The sequence below is a fragment of the Cucurbita pepo genome, chromosome 15 (genome assembly GCF_057944985.1).
Source record: "Cucurbita pepo subsp. pepo isolate OVF chromosome 15, ASM5794498v1, whole genome shotgun sequence".
NCBI classification, from domain to species: domain Eukaryota; kingdom Viridiplantae; phylum Streptophyta; class Magnoliopsida; order Cucurbitales; family Cucurbitaceae; genus Cucurbita; species Cucurbita pepo.
In genome coordinates, this window is record NC_141812.1 from 10,105,095 (window position 1) to 10,125,154 (window position 20,060).

The 20,060-nt window shown below is 36.4% G+C and overlaps 2 protein-coding genes, 1 long non-coding RNA gene and 1 pseudogene across 3 annotated transcripts; 1 reads left to right on the plus strand and 3 right to left on the minus strand.

Annotated features, from left to right (window-relative positions):
- Positions 1-4,884: 4,884 nt before the first annotated feature.
- LOC111811958 (protein SMALL AUXIN UP-REGULATED RNA 9 pseudogene) lies at positions 4,885-5,475 on the minus strand (annotated as a pseudogene).
- Positions 5,476-14,659: 9,184 nt separating this feature from the next.
- LOC111811626 (auxin-responsive protein SAUR21-like) lies at positions 14,660-15,072 on the minus strand. Its single transcript, XM_087117936.1, has one exon. The coding sequence runs from the start codon at positions 15,070-15,072 to the stop codon at positions 14,815-14,817; it is 258 nt and encodes an 85-aa protein (XP_086974062.1). The 3' UTR covers positions 14,660-14,814.
- A 720-nt stretch (positions 15,073-15,792) lies between these two features.
- On the plus strand, positions 15,793-18,134 carry LOC111811627 (uncharacterized). The gene is made up of 2 exons (XR_002817578.2): positions 15,793-16,175; positions 17,730-18,134. It is a non-coding gene; the product is annotated as an uncharacterized LOC111811627 (long non-coding RNA).
- A 256-nt stretch (positions 18,135-18,390) lies between these two features.
- On the minus strand, positions 18,391-18,841 carry LOC147789343 (auxin-induced protein 15A-like). The gene has a single exon (XM_087117933.1). It carries the CDS (start codon positions 18,839-18,841, stop codon positions 18,551-18,553), a length of 291 nt encoding a protein of 96 aa, XP_086974059.1. The 3' UTR covers positions 18,391-18,550.
- Between the last annotated feature and the right edge of the window lie 1,219 nt (positions 18,842-20,060).

The following is a 20,060-nucleotide window of genomic DNA, read 5'->3' on the forward strand; positions in this document are numbered from 1 at the left end:
TGTTAATAATAAAAAAAAAGTTTAAAAAAGCGATGCTCAATTTTTTAATGAAAGGTATTGAATTATTGATTTTTGGAGATAAGCTTCTTTTTTTTAATTTAATTTAATTTAATTTAATTTTTTTGGTAATTTGATTGATTATGATTTTAATTTTGGAGATAAGCTTTAGGTTGACAGGCTGATTGAAATGTTCCTAAATTATTGCAAGATAAATTAAATAAATAATATCCTTAAGGTTTAAGCCAATGATGAGCTGCCACGTAGGATTTGGTGGGTTCTATAAAGCCCCTTAATTAGGGTTTGATTTAATTAAGATTAAATGAGGTGTTATGCCTCTAGATGTTGGGCTTTGAGGCTTTTGTATGGCCCTCTCCCTTCAAAAGCTATGCATCTAAGCCTTTTTTTGGAGGGCCCTTTTGAATCCTTTAAACTTTAAACGCTCGGAGGAGGACGAAACATCCTTTATAAGAGTGTGGAACCCTCTGCCTCGAGACGCGTTTTAAAAACTTTGAGGGGAAGCCCAAAGAGAACAATATCTACTAGTGGTGGGCTTGGGCCGTTACAAATGGTATCAGAGCTAGACACCGGGCGACATGCCAACGAGGAGGCTCTTCCTCGAAAGGGGTAGACATGAAATGGTGTGCCAGTAAAGACGCTGGCCTCGAAGGAGGGTGGATTTGGTGGGGTCCCATATCGATTGGAAAAAGGAATGAGTGCTAGCGATGACACTAGGAGCGATGTGCTAACGAGGAGGCTCTTCCCTAGAGGGGGTAGACATGAGGCGGTGTGCCAGTAAGAATGCTGGCCCCGAAGGGTGTGGATTTTGTGGGGTTCTCATATCGATTGGAAAAAGGAATGAGTGCCAGCGAGGACACTAGACCTTGAAGGGGGTGAAGAATTGTGAGATCCCACGTCGGTTGGAGAGGAGAGCGAATGAATGGAAATAGTGTTCATATGACTCGAACTACCCGACCCTAATCCATCTCAAACGGGTTTGAACTATTATAAACGAACGTAACCCTAATCCATCTCATACGGGTTTGAACTATTATAGACGAACGTAACCCTAATCCATCTCATACGAGTTTGAATTATTATAGACGAACGTAGAAAAAGAAGGGAAGAAGAGCATGCAAAGGTTGACTAAGAGAGAGAAATTAAGAAGAAAGAGACATGGAAAGCATAGACAAGGGATACCCTACCCATCTCTCTCATTTCTATATATTTTAAATTAAACCAAAGTTTATAATTATATAATAAGCTTCTCGATCTTCAATATCGTTTCTACGGTTTTAAAATTTTCAATCTTCTCAACCCGTTAAGATAAATACGTAATCGATAGAGGTGTTCATGAGCTGAGTTGGGTCGAGTCAACACATTTTTCAGATCAAATCCAATTGTTCGAGTTAAAATGTTTGCCACTCTCGTTTATTCTATCCGTTTACGAGAGAACCCTTGAAGGAAAAACCTAAAGATGACAATATTGGCTAGCGGTGGGCTTGGATCGTTACAGTCCCTCCCCAAATAAATCAAAAGCCAGTGTTTAATCAAACAACATATTCTATCACGATAGCAACAATAATCCTAGTTCTTACCCTTCCCGAGTCTGTTTCGTCACATACTGTTCATATTGAATTATATTTTAAAATTAACAAATTGTGGGTCATTGTCTAAAGTTTTGTAGGGTCGGTTTTGCTACCCAAACCCTAAAACCGAAAATCTCTTTCGAATAAATCAAGCTTGATTAGCTCAATAAAAGACCGAGAGTCAAATAAAGGTAGATAGAAGCACATGCAACATATAATGATATTAAGTACCTTATCCAACTCTAACCAACCCCATCAAATTTTATATTTTTTAGGTGTCATGCTTGACTTGGAATTCAACTCGTCAAACGTTTCAAAATCTCTGATTCTTTTTCTTTTTCCCTTTTAGCACATGCTAGGGTTTCAGATTTAATTAGCATGTTCGGTATAATATCAGTTTTACAAACTCGATCGATCAGCTTCTTTAACGATCAGGGTTACGAATTCTACGACATAAACATCTGAACTAAACAACTATAACTGAACCCGATCAACTTATTTAACGATTAGGGTTACGAATTCCACGACATAAACATTTGAACTAAACAACCCTAATTGAACCCGATCAACTTATTTAACGATCAGGGTTACGAATTCCACGGCATAAACATCTTAACTAAATAACCCTAACTGAACCCGATTAACTTATTTAACGATTAGGGTTACGAATTCCACGGTATAAACATCTGAACTAAACAACCATAACTGAACCCGATCAACTTATTTAACAATCAGGGTTACGAATTCTACGACATAAACATCTGAAATAAATAACCCTAATTGAACCCGATCAACTTATTTAACGATCAGGGTTACAAATTCACGACATGAACATCTGAAATAAACAGTGGTAGCTCAACCCGATCCGAGTTTTTGGTGTTGTTTTTTTCATTGTTTGATTGAAAATGGTGTGTACTTGAGGTGGGACAATGGGTGGATAGACAAAAATGCAGAAAGAACATGAAGACAACTGGAAAATAAGAAGGGCATAATAATAAAATTTCCAGCACTTTTGATCTGAAAACTGATTTGATAGACTTGTGAGGACCCTTTTTTGCAATTAAAGCATAATTGCTTTAGACATCTTGTCCCCATCTTATTTAATTCCCGTTTACCAAGAAATATACGTCATTTATCGCTGAATTATGATATGAACTAAAGTTTTAAATATCGATCTCTCGAGGTGTGCATCTAACTCAGCAGAAGTACGTCATGGATCTTCTAAGCCGGTCCAAGTCCACTGTTAGCAGATATCGTCATCTTGAGCTTTCCTTTCTGGGTTTTCCCTCAAGATTTTTAAAACGTGTTTGATACAGAGAAGTTTCCACACCCTTATAAAGCATACTTCGTTCTTCTCTCCAACCGATGTGGGATCTCACAATCCACCCCCTTCGGGACCCAATGTCCTTACTAGCACTCGTTCCCCTCTCCAATCGATGTGAGATCTCACGATCCACCCCTTTCGAGACCCAACGTGCTCGCTAGCACTCATTCCCCTCTCTAATCGATGTGCGATCTCAAACCCCGTGTGACTCGAGCTTAATGTCAAGCTGTATTTCAACTCAGAGGAATAAGAATCATTGATCCCTTGTGTCTATTTCAACTCAAAGCTTAATATCAAGCTGTATTTCAACTAAAAGTTCGATTTTTATATCTGGGTCGGGATGTGATTTTTCAATTTTATTCTCTAGGCAGGTCGAACCCTAAAAATTCGGTATTGAAAGCTTTTCCCATGTTCATAATATCCGGACGAAAAGCATCCAACTATTTAACTTTAACTGGAAACCTTCCCGTCGATATAAAAATTGAATCTTTCAGAGAATCGAAGACGGAATTCTTATCGATAGGGAAGAAATTTTTGTGGACGGAAATAAAAGTAAGTGTGTGATTGTGAGGAAGTAAATAATACAATAGGACCAGCAAGAAAAGCACAAACCCTAAGGCCAATGGTCCTCTCATCCTATAAAGAAAATGGCAGAGATTTGTTCTATCAAACTCAGTCCCCCATGTAAAACTATTTGCTTCCAACACCACACGTTCATCGATTTCATTTAATATCTTGTCCTAAAAAAAAACGTTCGTCCACTGGATTTTATTCGGGTTAGTTCAGGTTGGTTCGGTTGATTCATTTTTATTTATTAAGATCGTCGGGAATTAGAAAACCCCTGCATTACGGAAACGAGCTACCGTCCTTTATTGATTTCATTTATGATGTTCTGTCATAGAGGTGTAATTTTAGGTTACGTGTAGTTCAGTAGCGTACGAGTTAGCTTCAAGCATACGACGTCACGGAGCAACGAAAATTCAGGTCGAAGATAATGAATAAGTCAAAAATAAGAATATATTTAATAAAAAAAAATGGAAAATAGTAACAATCATTGGCTTAATTGGTGGGAATTGATCAACAACATCAATTTCCTCCACCGACTCTTTAAAACAAAAGGTTAAAATAAGTTTATTTTCTTGTCTCTTTACATTATTGTACCTAAAATAAATAAATAAATAAAATAATAATAATAATAATAATAATAATAATAATACACCATTTTTTTTCTCAAAATAGCAATTTTGGGGTTTTTTTTAAAAAAATAATTCTAATAATACAAGATTTTTTATATTTATTAAATAAATATTCGTATTTTGTCTTAAAAAAAATTCTTAAATTTTACTTTTTTTTTAATAATATTCTTAATTTTTCAAAAATATTGTTATTATTAGTTTTTATTATTTTATTTAAAAAATAGTTTAAAATTTTAAAAGTTTTATTAATATAGTTGAATTTTTAAAAAAATTAAAAAAAAGTTTTTTTACCCGTCAATATATGAGCGGAAATACACCTCCTATATTATTTTCTTTTTTAGAAAGTTCATTAGTATTTTTGAAACGTGATACTAATGGTAATATTATTTCTGAAGTTTTTTTTTTTAAAAAAAAAAATAAGTATATTAATGAAATTTTTTAAAATTTAACGGTATTTTTCAAACGCTCTTAAAAGAAAATGTATTTTTGAAAGTTTAAGGAATGATTTTAGTCTCAAACTAACAATAATGGTATTTTTGAATTTTTTTTTTAATGTTTGAAGATATTTTTATTAATTTAGTCTAGAGTATACGTAAAATGAAAGGTAGACAATGTCGTAAATTAACAGATATTCAATATGAACATAATTTAGAAGATAAGACGTTCAAATCTTTGATAATTCAGTAATATTATTATTACCTTAATCTCTCATAGGGTGTCCGAAGAAACCAATCCACCCCTACGAGGAAAATCTCCGATGCTACTAAATATTTATACAAAAAACACAAACCCTATTTTACACCGAGCTTAGCTCATTAGTCAAAATAGCTATCGTCTTTGTCTCGACACTAAAGGAACTAAATCGGGTAGTACTTACGAACACATTTTGAGCTACACCCGTTCTTTTTTTTTTTTAAGAAAAACGTTCGAACGTGATAAACGGTAGTTAAAAAAAAGAAAAACCCTCTAAAAGGGAAAAAATAATAATACTATGAATAAAAAAGAATTGAGGGATTTGTGCATTTGGGCGGTGGTGGGTTCATTTGAGAGCGGCGGTGAGTGAGCGGAAAACCACCTCTTCACAAGGAATAGTGAGGCCCATATGGTGGTGGAAGCCGAATTCCTCCTCCGCGAGGCGGAGGAGACACTGAAAATCAGGGTGAGTCAAGAGGGAAATGGGGACGACATATCGGCTCCGATGCTCGCCGACGTAGACGGCGAAATGTCCCTTGGGAACGCCGTCGTAGGCGGTGGTAGTAGCGGCGGCGTCTTGCTTCCGGCCTAAGCTGGAGCAGCGCTTGACAATGTGCTTGAGAGCGGCGGGCTTGGGAATCGGCATTGGGGGGAAATTTGGAAAGGGATTGGGAGTGGAAGGAGAGGTATTTATTGAGAGAGAGCACGGAAGTTGTACTGAGAGAGAGATGAGGAATGGTGGGAGCCATGGCCATGGGGTGCCGTCGCCATTGTTGGACCTCCAAATGACATATGGGGTCCCTCTGCTTTTGTGGCTCTGCTTTCTTCATCACTTTCTTCTCTCTTGATATTTAGGATCCTCGGTATTTGATGGTCCTGACATTTTCTTGTATATCCCGACACATGACTATGTTACCTACTTGTTGCTTCCCAGAGTGAATTCTATTGTCACTTACTAACCCGAGTCATTTCAGTTTGGTATTGAGCTAAACCTACTTAATTTTAGAGTTCTTATGATTGAGATACGTGGTATTAGTGGAGGTGGTAACCTCAATTCTTTTAAGTTTTTTTTTTAAGGATGATATCTGTGAGATCCCACGAACGGAATATCTTTTATTAGACGGGTTTTAAAAACCTTGAAGGGAAGCACAATGAAGACAATATTTGTTACCGGTGGGTTTGGACCGTCACAAATGATATTAGAGTTAGACACTCAACGATGTGCTTGTGAGGAGACTGAGCCCTGAAAGGGGTGGATATGAGGCAGTGTGCCAATGAGGACGCTGGGTCTCGAAGGGGGTGGATTGTGAGATCCCACAAGGATTGGAGAGAGGGAACGAGGAGGAAATCTCTCCTCGAGAGGGAAACACAAAAGAGAAAGCCTAAATAGGATATTATCTGCATGAAAGAGAAAACGCAGATAGGACAGTGGGTCCTAAACGGAGTGGATTGTGAGATCTTACATCAATTGAAGAGGGGAACGAATTGGAAATCTCTCCTCGAGGGAAACACAAAAGAGAAAACCCAAATAAGACAATATTTGCCTGAAAGAGAAAACCCAGATAGGACAGTGGGTCCTGAAGGGGGTGGATTGTGAGAAATCTCTTCTCGAGTGGAAACCCAAAAGAGAAAACTCAAATAAGACCATATCTGCTGATAAAATCTAAATAGGACAATATTGTCTGCTAACAGTGGAGCATAGGACAATATTGTCTGCTAACAGTGGAGGGGAAGGAAAGAGTAGGACAATATCTGCCCACAAAACCCAAACAAGACAACATCTGCTAAGACGGGAAAGACAATATCTGCCGAAAAGAGAAAGTTCAAACAGGACAATATCTGCTAACAAACAGTGGAGGGGAAGGAAAGATTAGGACAATATCTGCCCGAAAGAGAAAGCCCAAATAGAACAGTATGTGCTAACGTAGAAAAGCTCAAAGAGAGCAATATCTAGAATCTCTCGACCATTTAGTAGACAAGCTTATGGGTGACTGTTAAATTACTTTTTTGTCCCTCTTTTTAATTTTTAAAAATTTTAATTATTAATCAATTAATAGGTCTAAAAATGAACAATCCCATCAAATTAATTAAATGTCAACAAATTAATTATTAGATTATTTTTTAATTATTTATAAAAAATAAAAATTTAGGGTTTGAAAAATCAAATTGGGCGATTTATTGAAGAGGTGGGGTTTATGGGAGAACCTTCCAACTTTCTAAGGCGAAATTTCAGGCTAAATAGATTATCTCTTTATTATTAATATTATTTTATTTTATTTTATTTTATTTTAATTTATTTTCTTTTTTGTGTGATAAAGACAAATATATCCTTCCATTCTTTTTTCTCTTTTCCTTTTCATATTCTCATTTATTCATTTTCCCCCATGTTACCTAATTATTCCATTTCAATTATTCCTTGTAAATAAAATAAAATAATACTAATTTTATCATTAATATTATATTAAAAAAATAAAAAAATATTATCGTCTCTCACCGTCCTACATTTTTTTTTACCGTGCGGCGTCGTGATCTTGACACGCTCACGACTAGCCTTGAGGGGAATTATGCCCCATGTATATTTTTCGCCTCGGCTTTGTGGCTTCGTCTGACCTTAGGCGAGACTTGTCTTTGCCAATCGAACATCGCTTGTGCGGAATCCAAGCTTGTTCAACCACACACGCTGCCTGCGCGTGCATGTTCAATCGTCTATGACCCATTCGACTTGCCTCTACGCTAGGCCAAGTCATCGGCTTGACCTTGACTCTGCTCGGGCCAAGGTCTCGCAATACAACGAACATTTCATAGATTATTTACAAACGTTTTAATGTTACTCTAGGAAGTTCACGAGTATTTTTGAAACATGATACTAATAATAAATGTATTTTTAATTTTTTTTAAAAATAATTTAAAAGTGTTTTTGAAGTTCTTATCAAAAGTTTAAGGTATTTTTTATATTATTTCGAAGGTTCAAGAGTATTTTTGAATCAAAGTATTCACGGTTTCTATCCAGAACTAACGGTAATGATTTTTTGAAAGTTTCGAAGCACTTTCGAGTGTGCTTGGAATCTTTTGAAAAAAACTCGTCGATTCTTCTGTGAAAGTGGAACTCCAGCCCGAACAGGGGAGGCGAGAACATTATTGGCCGTTGGAATCAAATAACAGTTACATCCACAACTCATTAGCAGGACCTCAAAGGGCCCGTGACTGCCCAAATAAGAAAAGACCCTGACTCTCGAGATTAACGGAGAAGGAAGGTCACAAACAACTTTTCTGTGGAAAAAAGGAGTATTTTTTAGAAAAAAATTATGAGATCTCACATCAGTTCAAGAGTGGAACGAAACATTCCTTATAAAGGTGTAGAAACTGCTCCCTAGAAGCGTTTTATAACCGTGAGGTTCACGGCGATACGTAACGGGTCAAAGCGAATATCTGCTAGCGGTGGACTTGGACGGTTACATTTCATCTCCTTTCGAGAACAGCTTATTGTCGGTACGGGCTAAGTTTGATGAAAACAGACCAAAAGTAATATTTTCCAACACTGGAAAATTAATGTCCTATTTTTAGAATGGCATTAAAAGCTGCAATTATTAAAATTAAAAATTTAATCATAACGTGACAATAAATAGGAGAAATATAGAACAAATTAATTAATATATAGTTTTTAAATTTGTCAGTCTAAAAGAAAACAACTTCACACCAAATATTTTCATCAAACAGTATTTTGTATTAATGTTTTCTGTTGTAAAATGTGACAAAATGATGGAATCAATTAATGAATAATGTTTGATAAAACATTAATGAACCAAAATTAACCAAGTCATCGATCCCAGCTCATAGTTCGATCGATGTGTGACGTGTTTGAAATCTCGCCTCTCGTTTAAATTGTAATATTTTAAAATAGACGTTGTATAATTAGCGAGTGGAATTTTTAGAAAGTTTTCTTCTCGAATCAGATAGAAATATGTCAAACCGAGTTCTTTAGGTTTCTGAAGGAGAAGCTCGGAAAAGAAAGCTTAAAAAGAACAATATTTGCTTGTAGTGGGCAACCAGACATTGGACGGTGTGTCAGTGAGGACGCTGGCCCCCAAGAGGGTAGATTATGAGATCCCTCAACAAAATATTATTTATACGGGTGTGGAAACCTTTTCCCAGTAGACGCGTTTTAAAATCGTGAGGCTGATAGTGATACGTAACGGTCAAAGCAGACAATACTGCTAGTAGTGGGCTTGGGTTGTTACTCATGGTATCAGAGCCAGACATTGGGTGGTATGCTAGCGAGGATGTTGGGCCCTTAAGGGGGGTGGATTATGAGATCCCACAACGAAATATTATTTATACGGGTGTGGAAACCTTTTCCCAGTAGACGCGTTTTAAAATCGTGAGACTGACAGTGATACGTAACGGTCAAAGCAGACAATACTGCTAGTAGTGGGCTTGGGTTGTTACTCATGGTATCAGAGCCAGAGATCGGGCAGTGTGCCAGTAAGAGCGCTAGGTCCCCAAGGGAGTGAATTATGAAATCCCACATCGGTCGGAGAGGAAATTGGGGCCCCCAACGGGTAGTTTGTGAGGTCTCACATCCGTTGAAGAGAGAAATGAAATATTTCTTATAAAAGTGTAGACGCATTTTAAAATCGTGAGGCTGACAGAAATACGTAACGGGCTAAAGCAGATAATATCTGTTAGCGGTGGCCTTGAGTTGTTATAGGTCTTATCTAACTCGACCATAATTTATTTAGTACCCGAGCTGAAATTCACCCGCAACAAACTTTTTAACTTTATCTGGTGATCCAAATTTTTCGATTTTTCAAAAATTCAACCCAACCCAATTTTTATGGTTTGAGTTGGGTAGTCTAAGTTGTCGAGTTCTCGAGTTCTCGAGTCATATGAACACCCCAAACAATTAAAAAAAAAATCGAAAATTATCTCGAGCTACCAAAATCAGATAATATGTAAAAATGAAAAGAAAAAGAAACCATTTGAAGGAAACACGAACTTCTTAACCCAGATTAAACGACTCCACGAGCTAAACAACGTCACTCGACGCTCCATACCTTCCCTTATAAATCATGCCCGAACAAAATAATCTCGAATGAAGAACACTTTCGAGCTGTCTCGTAATAAATATATGAAATAATACACCGAATATACGTTAAAAACTTTATATTAAATTTCTTAATAAGATCTAATCTAATTCATATTTGATTGAAATCATTAGTTTTAGCTGTTTAAATTTGGTAGGATTCACATAAATTATTAATATTTATCCACATAAATGTCACCTCCCTCTCTATAATGTAGCTCTTCATAAAATAAAATAAAATAAAAATAAAAATTAGGGCTAGCTGGCATAATTATTTCAATAAATGGAGGGGTTCCTTTATAGTACATTATGTTGGTATTAATGTGTCTATTTTAAGTTTTTAATTAAAAGCTATGTGTATGCAAATATTCATGACGTATAAAATGTACGATAGATACGAGATTGAGTGTACGAAATGCTCGGGTTTTGTTTCGGTTGTAGGTGAGCTACCTGAATGTTTCAGTTTGCCACCCTGTTATGGAACAAACAGCCTGGTCTATGTCATCTAAACAACGATAACGTTCGATCTCGAGGAAATGGGTATATCCCGAAGTTTTTTTGTTTTTTTAATGTATTCTTTATATTCTCTCGATCTCTAATGAATTTAGATGTTAACAAAGGATATGATAGATCGTACGAATTATTTTTTAAATATATAATTTGAAACAAAGTTGATCTCGTTTAAAGGGTTTCATAATTGAGTAATATTATGAGATCCCACGCTAGTTGAAGAAGGGAACAAAATATTCTTTATAAGAGTGTGGAAACCTCTCACTAGCAGACATGTTTTAAAACTGTGAGGTTGACGAGGATATGTAATGGGTCAAAGCAGACAATATCCTTATAAGAGTGTGGAAATCTCTCCCTAACAGACGCATCTTAAAACCGTGAGATTGACGACAATATGTAACGGGCCAAAGTAGACAATATCAGCGGTGGGTGGACGGTTACAAATATCGTTTTTCTTACACTTTATTCAAGAGAGACTATAGTTATGAATTGACAACGAGCGTCAATATTTGCTAGTGGTGGGTGGACTATTACAAATATCCTTTTTCTTACACTGTTCAAGAGAGTCGTTAGTTATGAATTGACAACGAGCGTCAATATCTGCTAGCGGTGAGCGGGCTGTTACATATATCCTTTTTCTTACACTCTGTTCAAGAAAGTCATTAGTTATGAATTGACAACGAGCGTCAATATCTGCTAGCGGTGAGCGGGCTGTTACAAATATCATTTTTCTTACACTCTGTTCAAGAAAGTCATCAGTTATAAATTGACAACGAGCGTCAATATCTGCTAGTAGCGGTGAGCGGGCTGTTACAAATATCCTTTTTCTTACACTCTGTTCAAGAGAATCGTTAGTTATGAATTGACGACGAGCGTCAATTTTGAATTCAAAGTCGAACCAATTGTAAATGATTAACGTCACGTCATCAGATTATATAATATAGTAAACCCGTGAATGAAATCGATAGATTGCAATATATATATATATATATATATAACATATTATAAGGACATATTGAAATGGGCAAAGGAAAATATGTCTGTAAAAGATCTTTGGTGGGTTCTAAATCCATAAAAACAAGTGAAAAAATTTCCCCACACTCATAATCAAACTTTCTCTAAACAAAAAGCTTTGTCAAAAAAGGATTCCCACATGGTCATGCTGAATTTTGAGCCACAAAATCGAACAATTATAACCGAACACGGAGCTAGTTTTCAAAATGGTACGTACAAAAATGATACACATCGTCCTCGTCCTCGTCCCCATCCCCGTCCCCACCCCCGCCTTTGCTCGGGTGGCTCCATTTACAGCAAAACTTTGAAAGTTACATCTTTCTCTCCCCAAGTCCCGCATGTTCTATGGCTCACATTCTCTTATCTAAAAAAAAAAACCCCGCTTTTGTAGTTTTGTGTTTGTTCGTAATTGATAGGGCAAATGTACTCCTGTTTCTGTTTTTTTATCGAGTGTCCGTTATTAGGTTAGGTCAGGTTGAGACATTTTCCAAACTCAACCCAGTTGATGAACCCGACTCTAAATTTGTTTGATCGAGTTTTTTGGGTCATCTTTATTACTATTGTTATTACATTCTCATGAACAAGATCTGAACGACGCTCTCGAGAGAAGTAGAAACTGATCGACTTTCGTCGTAAAAAGGTTAAACAATACGATCACGACCAGATATCTCTTTTCTTGGTGTATAATTATATGTAGAGTGAAAGATTTGAATCCCGATCCGTTGTTTAGCGTTGTAAGGTGACCCGGTATTTATTCGAATAAAATCGGTGGTTGAGATAGAGGGGCAATGGAGATTAAATTTTGCTTCTTTAGGGTTTGATGTTGACAACACTTTTGTTTGGCACATGATGCCCACGTTAGCCTCTTCCTCTCCTTATTTATTGTAAAGACAACTCTATAAACTTATTCACATTTATGTCCCATCTATATATATATATATATATATATCGAAATATCTATAATTGTAAATTTTTAAAATTTTGTAACGATATCAAATACATGACATGACTGTTATAAGTGTGAAAACATTCATTTAAAATAATTTTAAATGATGTCATAAAAATTTAATGTAATAGGTACACGAGCACGTTCTGTAAGTATATATGGTAAATATTTTTTGATATAATAGAAAATTTTGAATATTTATAATGTGGACGGATTTTTTTAATAAATATTTTTACTATGTTTTTTTTGTTAAAATTAGTGTGGATAGATTTCGTAAAATTCAAATATCTGTAGTTCAGTCTAATGAAATTAAAATTTTACGATGTTCGATGTTGGTTAAAAGGTAAAAAAAAATTCCCGAGAAATCTATTCTTAACCCTAATGATGAAAATTCGAGTTTTTTTTCAATATTTTCATGATTTTGTGAGGTAATGATGGAATTGAGATTCTCTTTTCGGGAGAGAATTTAGTCTTATTGATTAGACATTAGATTTTTGTCACCAACGTTATCATTTTTTACTGTAAAGTATAATAATTTTTATTTTTTTTTATCGTAAAAAAAAATTAAATTACAAATTTAATCTATAAATTTTTTAAAAATTACTGAAGTTTTAATAACTTTTAGGGTTTCGTCGGAGAGAAAAACGAAACATTATTTATAAGGTGTGGAAACCTCTCCCTAACAGACGTGTTTTAAAACTTTGAGGGGAACGGAGAATTACTTATGAGGGTGTGGTGATGTCTCCCTAACGGACGTGTTTATGGCTTAGGGTTTAGAAGGGAAGCTGAAAGAAGATAATATCTGCTAGCGGTGAACTTGAACTGTTACACTATCAATAAATTTTTAAAAAATGTTGAATAGATTAACGAGATACTAAACCTAAATTGAAAATTTTAGAAACGTATATATTGGACACAAAATATATGTTTTAAAGACGTTTTAGAAACTTTTCAAAGTTCAAGAACCTATTTAACGCGTTTTATAGTTCAGGGACTAAACTTGTAAATTCATATACCGAATCGTGTTATAATTTTACTAAAAATCGTTCAATCTAGTTCAATTTGATATGAGCAATCATCGGCCAATTTTTTCCGAGGTGGCTCGAGAGGAAAAACCACGTGGATAAGATCGAACGAAAAATGATAGGTGGAGAAAGGCAAGCTATTTCGTAGACTTTGAAACCCTAAATTGACATTCATAAATTAACCGAGATTCGAGCCCTAATTAATGGAAGGATTGAACTAGACAACCCATTTGTCGGGCCTCAACACGAGAAACCGATACCTGTAGAGAGTTAAATCTCGACATGTCTGTAATATCATAGAAAATTTAATAAAATATAATATAATATACCTACAAAATATCAGTAATGTGCACGTAAACTTTAGTAATTTAAAAATGTAACAATTATTATGAAAAATATTATTAAGATTTCTTACCTATTTAGATCGATAATGTGACACTCGAGTTAACGAGAGATACATGAATGAACCGAGACGACATCCAAACGAGAGAGATTCTGAGGATAGAATGACTAAAAAATACTTAAAGAATTGAAAGTCATTACCTATATCAACAAGATGTCGTTTCTTCTCGATGAACAATATGGTTAGCTCTAAGGTGAAGCTCGTACGTCTCGGTTCGGAAATATGGAGTTAAAAGGAACCATAGGCCATGGCAATTGGGCCAATGGCATTAATTTGAAATTGCCAAAAGCTTGGGCCTTGTATCATAGCTCAACTCACAATGGCACAAACCCACTAATGGTCGAGAAATATTCCTACATTACTCGTAGCAATACCAAGTGTCACGATCATGCTTGTTTAGGGCGTTCTATCAAACCCTTTTACTATTATACTGTATGTGTGAGGTTCATTGAAATAACATCGGTTAGACATGAATCGTCTCAAAATGTACTGTACGAGACCGTACGAGACCAAGTAGTCATTAAAGCTTCCTAACCGAGTATTATAATCACTTCGGCCTGTAACTTCTGTAATATTTTCTTTCAACTTGTTTTCAACGATTTTCCTCACGTCTTATAAAACATTTTCTCTTAAAACATAGTTCGAGGTTCGACCATACAATCGAATTGTCCACGAAATACGATGTTTACATAACTGACTTGTTACCTGAGTTAAATGCCGTACAATTGTTGGATCATCGGCTAAACGAGAGTGATTATGATACCAAACACTCAAATGATTCGATAAAACCCTAAACGATTTGGAATAAAAAAAAGGTAAAATATACCGATCTAAGAAAGAAATAGCGTATGATCAGAAGAACGAAGAAGAATCATTGAGTGATTTTAATAATTGCTCAAATTTTCAACAAGTCTACAACTTCCCTTTCGCAAATCGTCCTTCAAGAGGACGAGGAAGGAAACGGATCGAATTTCTACTATACAAAATTGTTGATTCACATTCTATCTATGAATGGCTGTTTCAGTTTCTCGTCTTCAACAATTAGCCGCCAATCGAGAAGTGACTTCGAAGAACACATCTTCGTTGCAAGGGATCGTCAAGCCGCCCATCGGATGATCGAATCCGAACTCTTCTTCGGCTTTACTCAACAAATCTTGAAACGACGGATGCTTCAAGTAAGAAATCGGAATCACATGTCGTCTCTTTTGGGTTTCTCCGACGTAGACGGCGAAAAACCCCTTCGGAACAGTCGATGACGATTTTCTAGGGCTGTTTATCAAGCGGAATCCCATGGTATGTATCTCGAGAATTTTGATTTCGTGGATTGTTTTGATTTTCGGCTTCGGAGGGCGATTTTTGAACTCTGAAGGAAGATCTGGTTGGTTTGTTTTTGTGATTCAGGAAATAGAATTAGTATGTGTATATATAGGTTAGAATTATAATGATCTTTTGAGCGGTGAAGAGGCAATGGAGTTGGGAAATGGATTATGAAATGCACATGGAATTGTCTTCCAACTTGCAGCTAAGATTTGGGACTGCAAACATCACAGTGTTCATTAGGTGACAAACATTTGTGTCCTACAAACATCAGAAATTAGCGAGTAGAGAGCTGCCTAAAGATTGGAAATGGACAGTTTGATACCTGGTCCTTGGGTAAAAGACATGGTCGGTCCACCGGTCTTCAGTGGTATACTCAAGCCCACCACTAGTAGATATTATCCTCTTTGAGCATTCCCTTCTGGACTTCCCCTTAAGGTTTTAAAACATGTCTACTAGGAAGAGATTTCCACACCTTTATAAGAAATGTTTCGCAATCCACCCACCTTAGGAACCCAACGTCCTCGCTGGCTCACCGCTTGATGTTTGGCTTTGATACTATTTGTAACAGCCCAAGCCCTCCACTAACAGATATTGTCCTCTTTGGACTTTCCCTTTTGGGCTTCCCTTCAAGGTTTTAAAACGTGTCTACTAGGTTGAGGTTTACACACTCTTACAAGGAATGTGTTCCCCTCTACAACCAAGGTGGGATCTCACATGTGGAGAGTTTGGTATGGTTGTAAACCGGAAGGATAGGCAAAGAAAAAACTAAGGCAAAATGTGCTGTCTAATTTGACAAGAGAGGAGAAGAAGGGAGTGGATTTGGGTCATTCAGCAATTAATAGGGGGAGGATAATCCATGGAAACAAAAAGAGGAAGAGATTAGGTTAGGTTTTCCCGTGAAGTCATTACAAGACAATGAAATATAAGCCACTACTTTCTGGTGGTTCAAACTTGACTGTGTCTGAATTGCAAGGATTTTTTACAATTCCATGGCAGGACTCTCAAAAGGATGGTTTTGCTGATGTCAGAATCTCATGAGAATTGTGGAAAGCTCTACCTGGCAAAAGGGAAAGAGGTTAGTTTTCTTTTCTTGTAGACTTTAATGGATGCATGTGTAGTCAATGAGGCCATTTTCTTTTCCTTCCATTTGGTATTTGTCTTCTGGTTAGGTTAGTTTCCTGGTCATGAATGAAAGGCTCTGTTATGCTTTGAATTAGGAACTGTTGAACTCAGTTTTTGGCTGATGCTCGTGTATGATCATTGTAGAAGGAAAGGGCTTTGGTCATAGATTACAATTAGAAGTTTTTGTTAGTGTAGGATTGTCTGCGTAAGAACACCTACTTTTCTTGCTTTCATTCAACTATATTGTACCATACAAACAGGGAGTTGTATGAAATAATGAATGAAAGATAGAGGGGGTTGGGGATGCACAAGGAAAAAAGGAAAAGATATTGGATATGTTGCAAGTCTGAATTACCTTGCTATTTTTCGTATTAAATGTTTTGGGTACATATGCAGACTATAGTCTAAATCTGTAGATACTAGGTAAAAATACATTTAAATACATCCTAATAATAAAGATAAATTAACTACTTCTTTTATTTAATGGGATTACACAAATATTTCCTAACTTAAGGTTAATTCTTCGACACTCTGCTCGAGCTGAGAACTAGATATCATTCATTTTCAGTTTGGATACTAACTCAATTAAGTAGTAAGCTGGTAAGTCTTTTTGTTTGCACAATTTATTGGTTGAAGCCATGAGAGTACATAACTCACGCATACTATCCTCTTGGAGCATTTCCATGGGCATTACCTGTCTCTCTCGTGCTCACTCCTCTTGGAGTACTTCCACTGACATTACTTGCCTCTCTCGTGCTCATTTCTCTTGGAGCACTTCCTCAGGCGTTGCTGGCTTTTCTTGTGCCTCTTTGAGCACTTCCACTGGCACTACTTGCTTCTCTCGTGCTCACTCCTCTTGGAGAACTACTTGACGTTTGGAAAAACTCCATCGCTTGCAATTGTGATTCCTTGAAGCAATTTTTTGAGCTCCTGATTGTTCCCCACGACTAGAAGAACATGTCTAGGGTTTATCCTCTTTTTCTTTTCATCACACATTTCATTCTTGACCAATTCTATCTTAAGGTACCATCCAATTCTTCCATCGGGGAATTGGGCATTGACGAATTTGGAATCTTAGTTCTTTCCCCTCATTTTCTTCCTTTGGTGCCCTTGGTACCCTCTATTATTGAATACTTCAAATCTGAATCTTAGAATTGACGATTGGAAGAACCACTTGAGATTTTTCTAACATCATGGTGAAATAATCAAGAGGAAAGGTGAGTCTTGGTCATACGAAGGCTTCATCGACAAGTGGACTTCAAATTTAAAATTTAATCGGCTATGAAGGCTCTGACACCATGTTGCAAGTCTAATATGTACTATGGAAACCTAAAGAATCAAGTTCTCCCACATTAAAAAAAAAAAAAAAAAAAAAAAGCTTACCATCTGCATTGTGTACTTTTTTAATCCTATTTTTTTACTGCACTATCTGTTTCTAGATATCAATCTCTTTGGTTGTGAGTTATTCAAACTCTGAGTGAGACTGAGAAAAGTTTCTTCACTGCAGGGAACTGTGATGTCACCCATTGGATGATCATATTCAAATTATTCTTCTTCCTGACTGGACAAATCTTGAAATGAAGGTTGATTCAAGTGGGATAACCCCAATTCCTGCCTGAAAGGATCATAAAAGTTTGGAAAATTCTTTTGATAATTGAAATATGGAAGCTCCTGTTTTGTTAATGCTAGATTGCGGGGGATATACGTTCATTGTGTATGAACAAAAGTATATATTATGCATGTTAAATGGAGAGATCTTTGATACTTGAACCTTTTTAATTAGTTTTAGTAGCAATAGCCTGAAAGGGGTAGCCCAGTGTCCGAATTTTTGGGCGAGTTCAATAAGGATGATGCCCGATGTCTCTGAAGTTTGTGCCTTCTTCCTACCCGAATAAAGTTATATGTTGCTTAAGCCATTGTGTTACATTTTGCTGGCATGCCATATAACATTGTTTTCAATCTTGCTTTCAAACCCTCTTTCAAAATCTCTCTGCCCCTTTTTTCTAATTTTTTTTTCTCGATCAGGGTCAGAGGCTTGAACATATGTTGCCCGACCGCAGGCGACGTGAATATAAATTAGCTTGATTCACTTGGTGTTGGAAAGTAAGTGTCACATAATCACAAAGTCCGCTATCAAGAAAAGTGTGATCGTGACAAGGGCACAAACGTTAAAAAAAATGATATCATCCATTATGAACACTGTACAACAGTTCCAATTCAAAGAATCAAGCTCTTCCACTCAAAAAATGTTAGTCTACCTTCTGTGCTATTCTAATCCTTTTTCTGTACTATCTAGTTTGTAAACAACCCTTATGGTTCATGAGTTCTTCATCTTTGTGTGAGACTGAGAAAAGTTTCTTCACTGCAAGGAATTGTGATACCACCCATTGGATGATCATATCCAAATTCTTCTTCAGCTTGACTCAATAACTCTTGAAATGAAGGTTGGTTCAAGCAAGATAGCGGAATGACAAAACGCTTCTTTTGTACCTCACCAACATAAACTGTGAAGTAGCCCTTTGGAACATCGACTGCCTTTGGCGATGCTTCATTTCCAGTCGATGAAGATCGCCGAAAACTTTGTTTAGCATGAACAATGCTAGGCAAGCGGAAACCCATGGTATGAGACCTTGAAAGGAATCGAAAAGTTGGAAAGTCGAGGTGATTGTGAGCTCAATTTCTTGATGTTTATATAGATGAAAGATGAGAGATATTAGCTTATTACCTATCACATGGATGTGTCTTCACAGCCATTATGATGATTTTGTGTTCATGTGAAACATTATGGCCTACCGTTGTCTCTTGATGACAACCACCAAGTGAGTTGAATAAATCTCTATCACTTTAATAGCATCATGGACATGTTAGAGGCATTCAAGAGCCTTTGTTGTCCTTCTGGTGCGACAGTTCTGTTTGCATTAAATAGCTATGTCTTATAGTTTGCTTCAGGTAGAAAGATTCCAGCTAAGGAACTTTGTTGGTTGTTGATGTTAGCAGAGAATTTATAAAATTCTCAAGGTTCACAGTACAGGATAGAAATAGAAGATAGATCTCACTGTTGGCATGTTCTTGGATGTAAAGAAACAAGCATCCATAACAAAGACAATTGAATAAATGCCATAACTTTGTAACTTGAGTGCCTATATTTGAATTTTTATTTGGATATCCTCGTCATCTTTGGTGGGGCAGAGTGTCACAATCGCAATGTTCTTGGTAGTGAATTGGTGATTGTGCGGCACTCACCTTCAGTATGAGTAAGTTAAGTCAATTTGGAATCGTGTTGCCTACGGCTGGGCGACATATGCTCAAGCCTCTAGCCCAATTTTGAGAACAAGGTTTTAGAAAACGGGGGCAAATAAATTTTTAAAAGAGTTTGAAAGCAAGATTTGAAAGAAAGTTTGAAAGCAATATTATAGGCTATAAGCGAGAAAGACAACACAACAACTTAGATAGCATAGAGTAGGAAGAATTGGCGACTAGTCGCATTCCCTTAAAAGCGATTGTGCGGAACTGATTCTCAGCACTAAGTGAGTCAAGCCAATTCGGAATCGCGTCGCCTACGGCCGAGAAACGTATACTCAAGCCTCTAGTCTCGTTTTGAGAAGAAAGTTTTAGAGAACAGGTGCAGAAAGATTTTTGAAAGAGAGTTAGACAACAAGATTTGAAAGAAAGTTTTAGCACCAAGATGCTTTCCACTTTTAGTTTCATTCATATATCAATAATCACAACGAATTGTGAATCAATTCTAATAGTTGACATTGAACCGAAGTAGCTGGTTCGGTTGAAACATTTCTTATAAGGGTGTGGAAACCTCTTCTTACCTGATGCATTTTAAAAC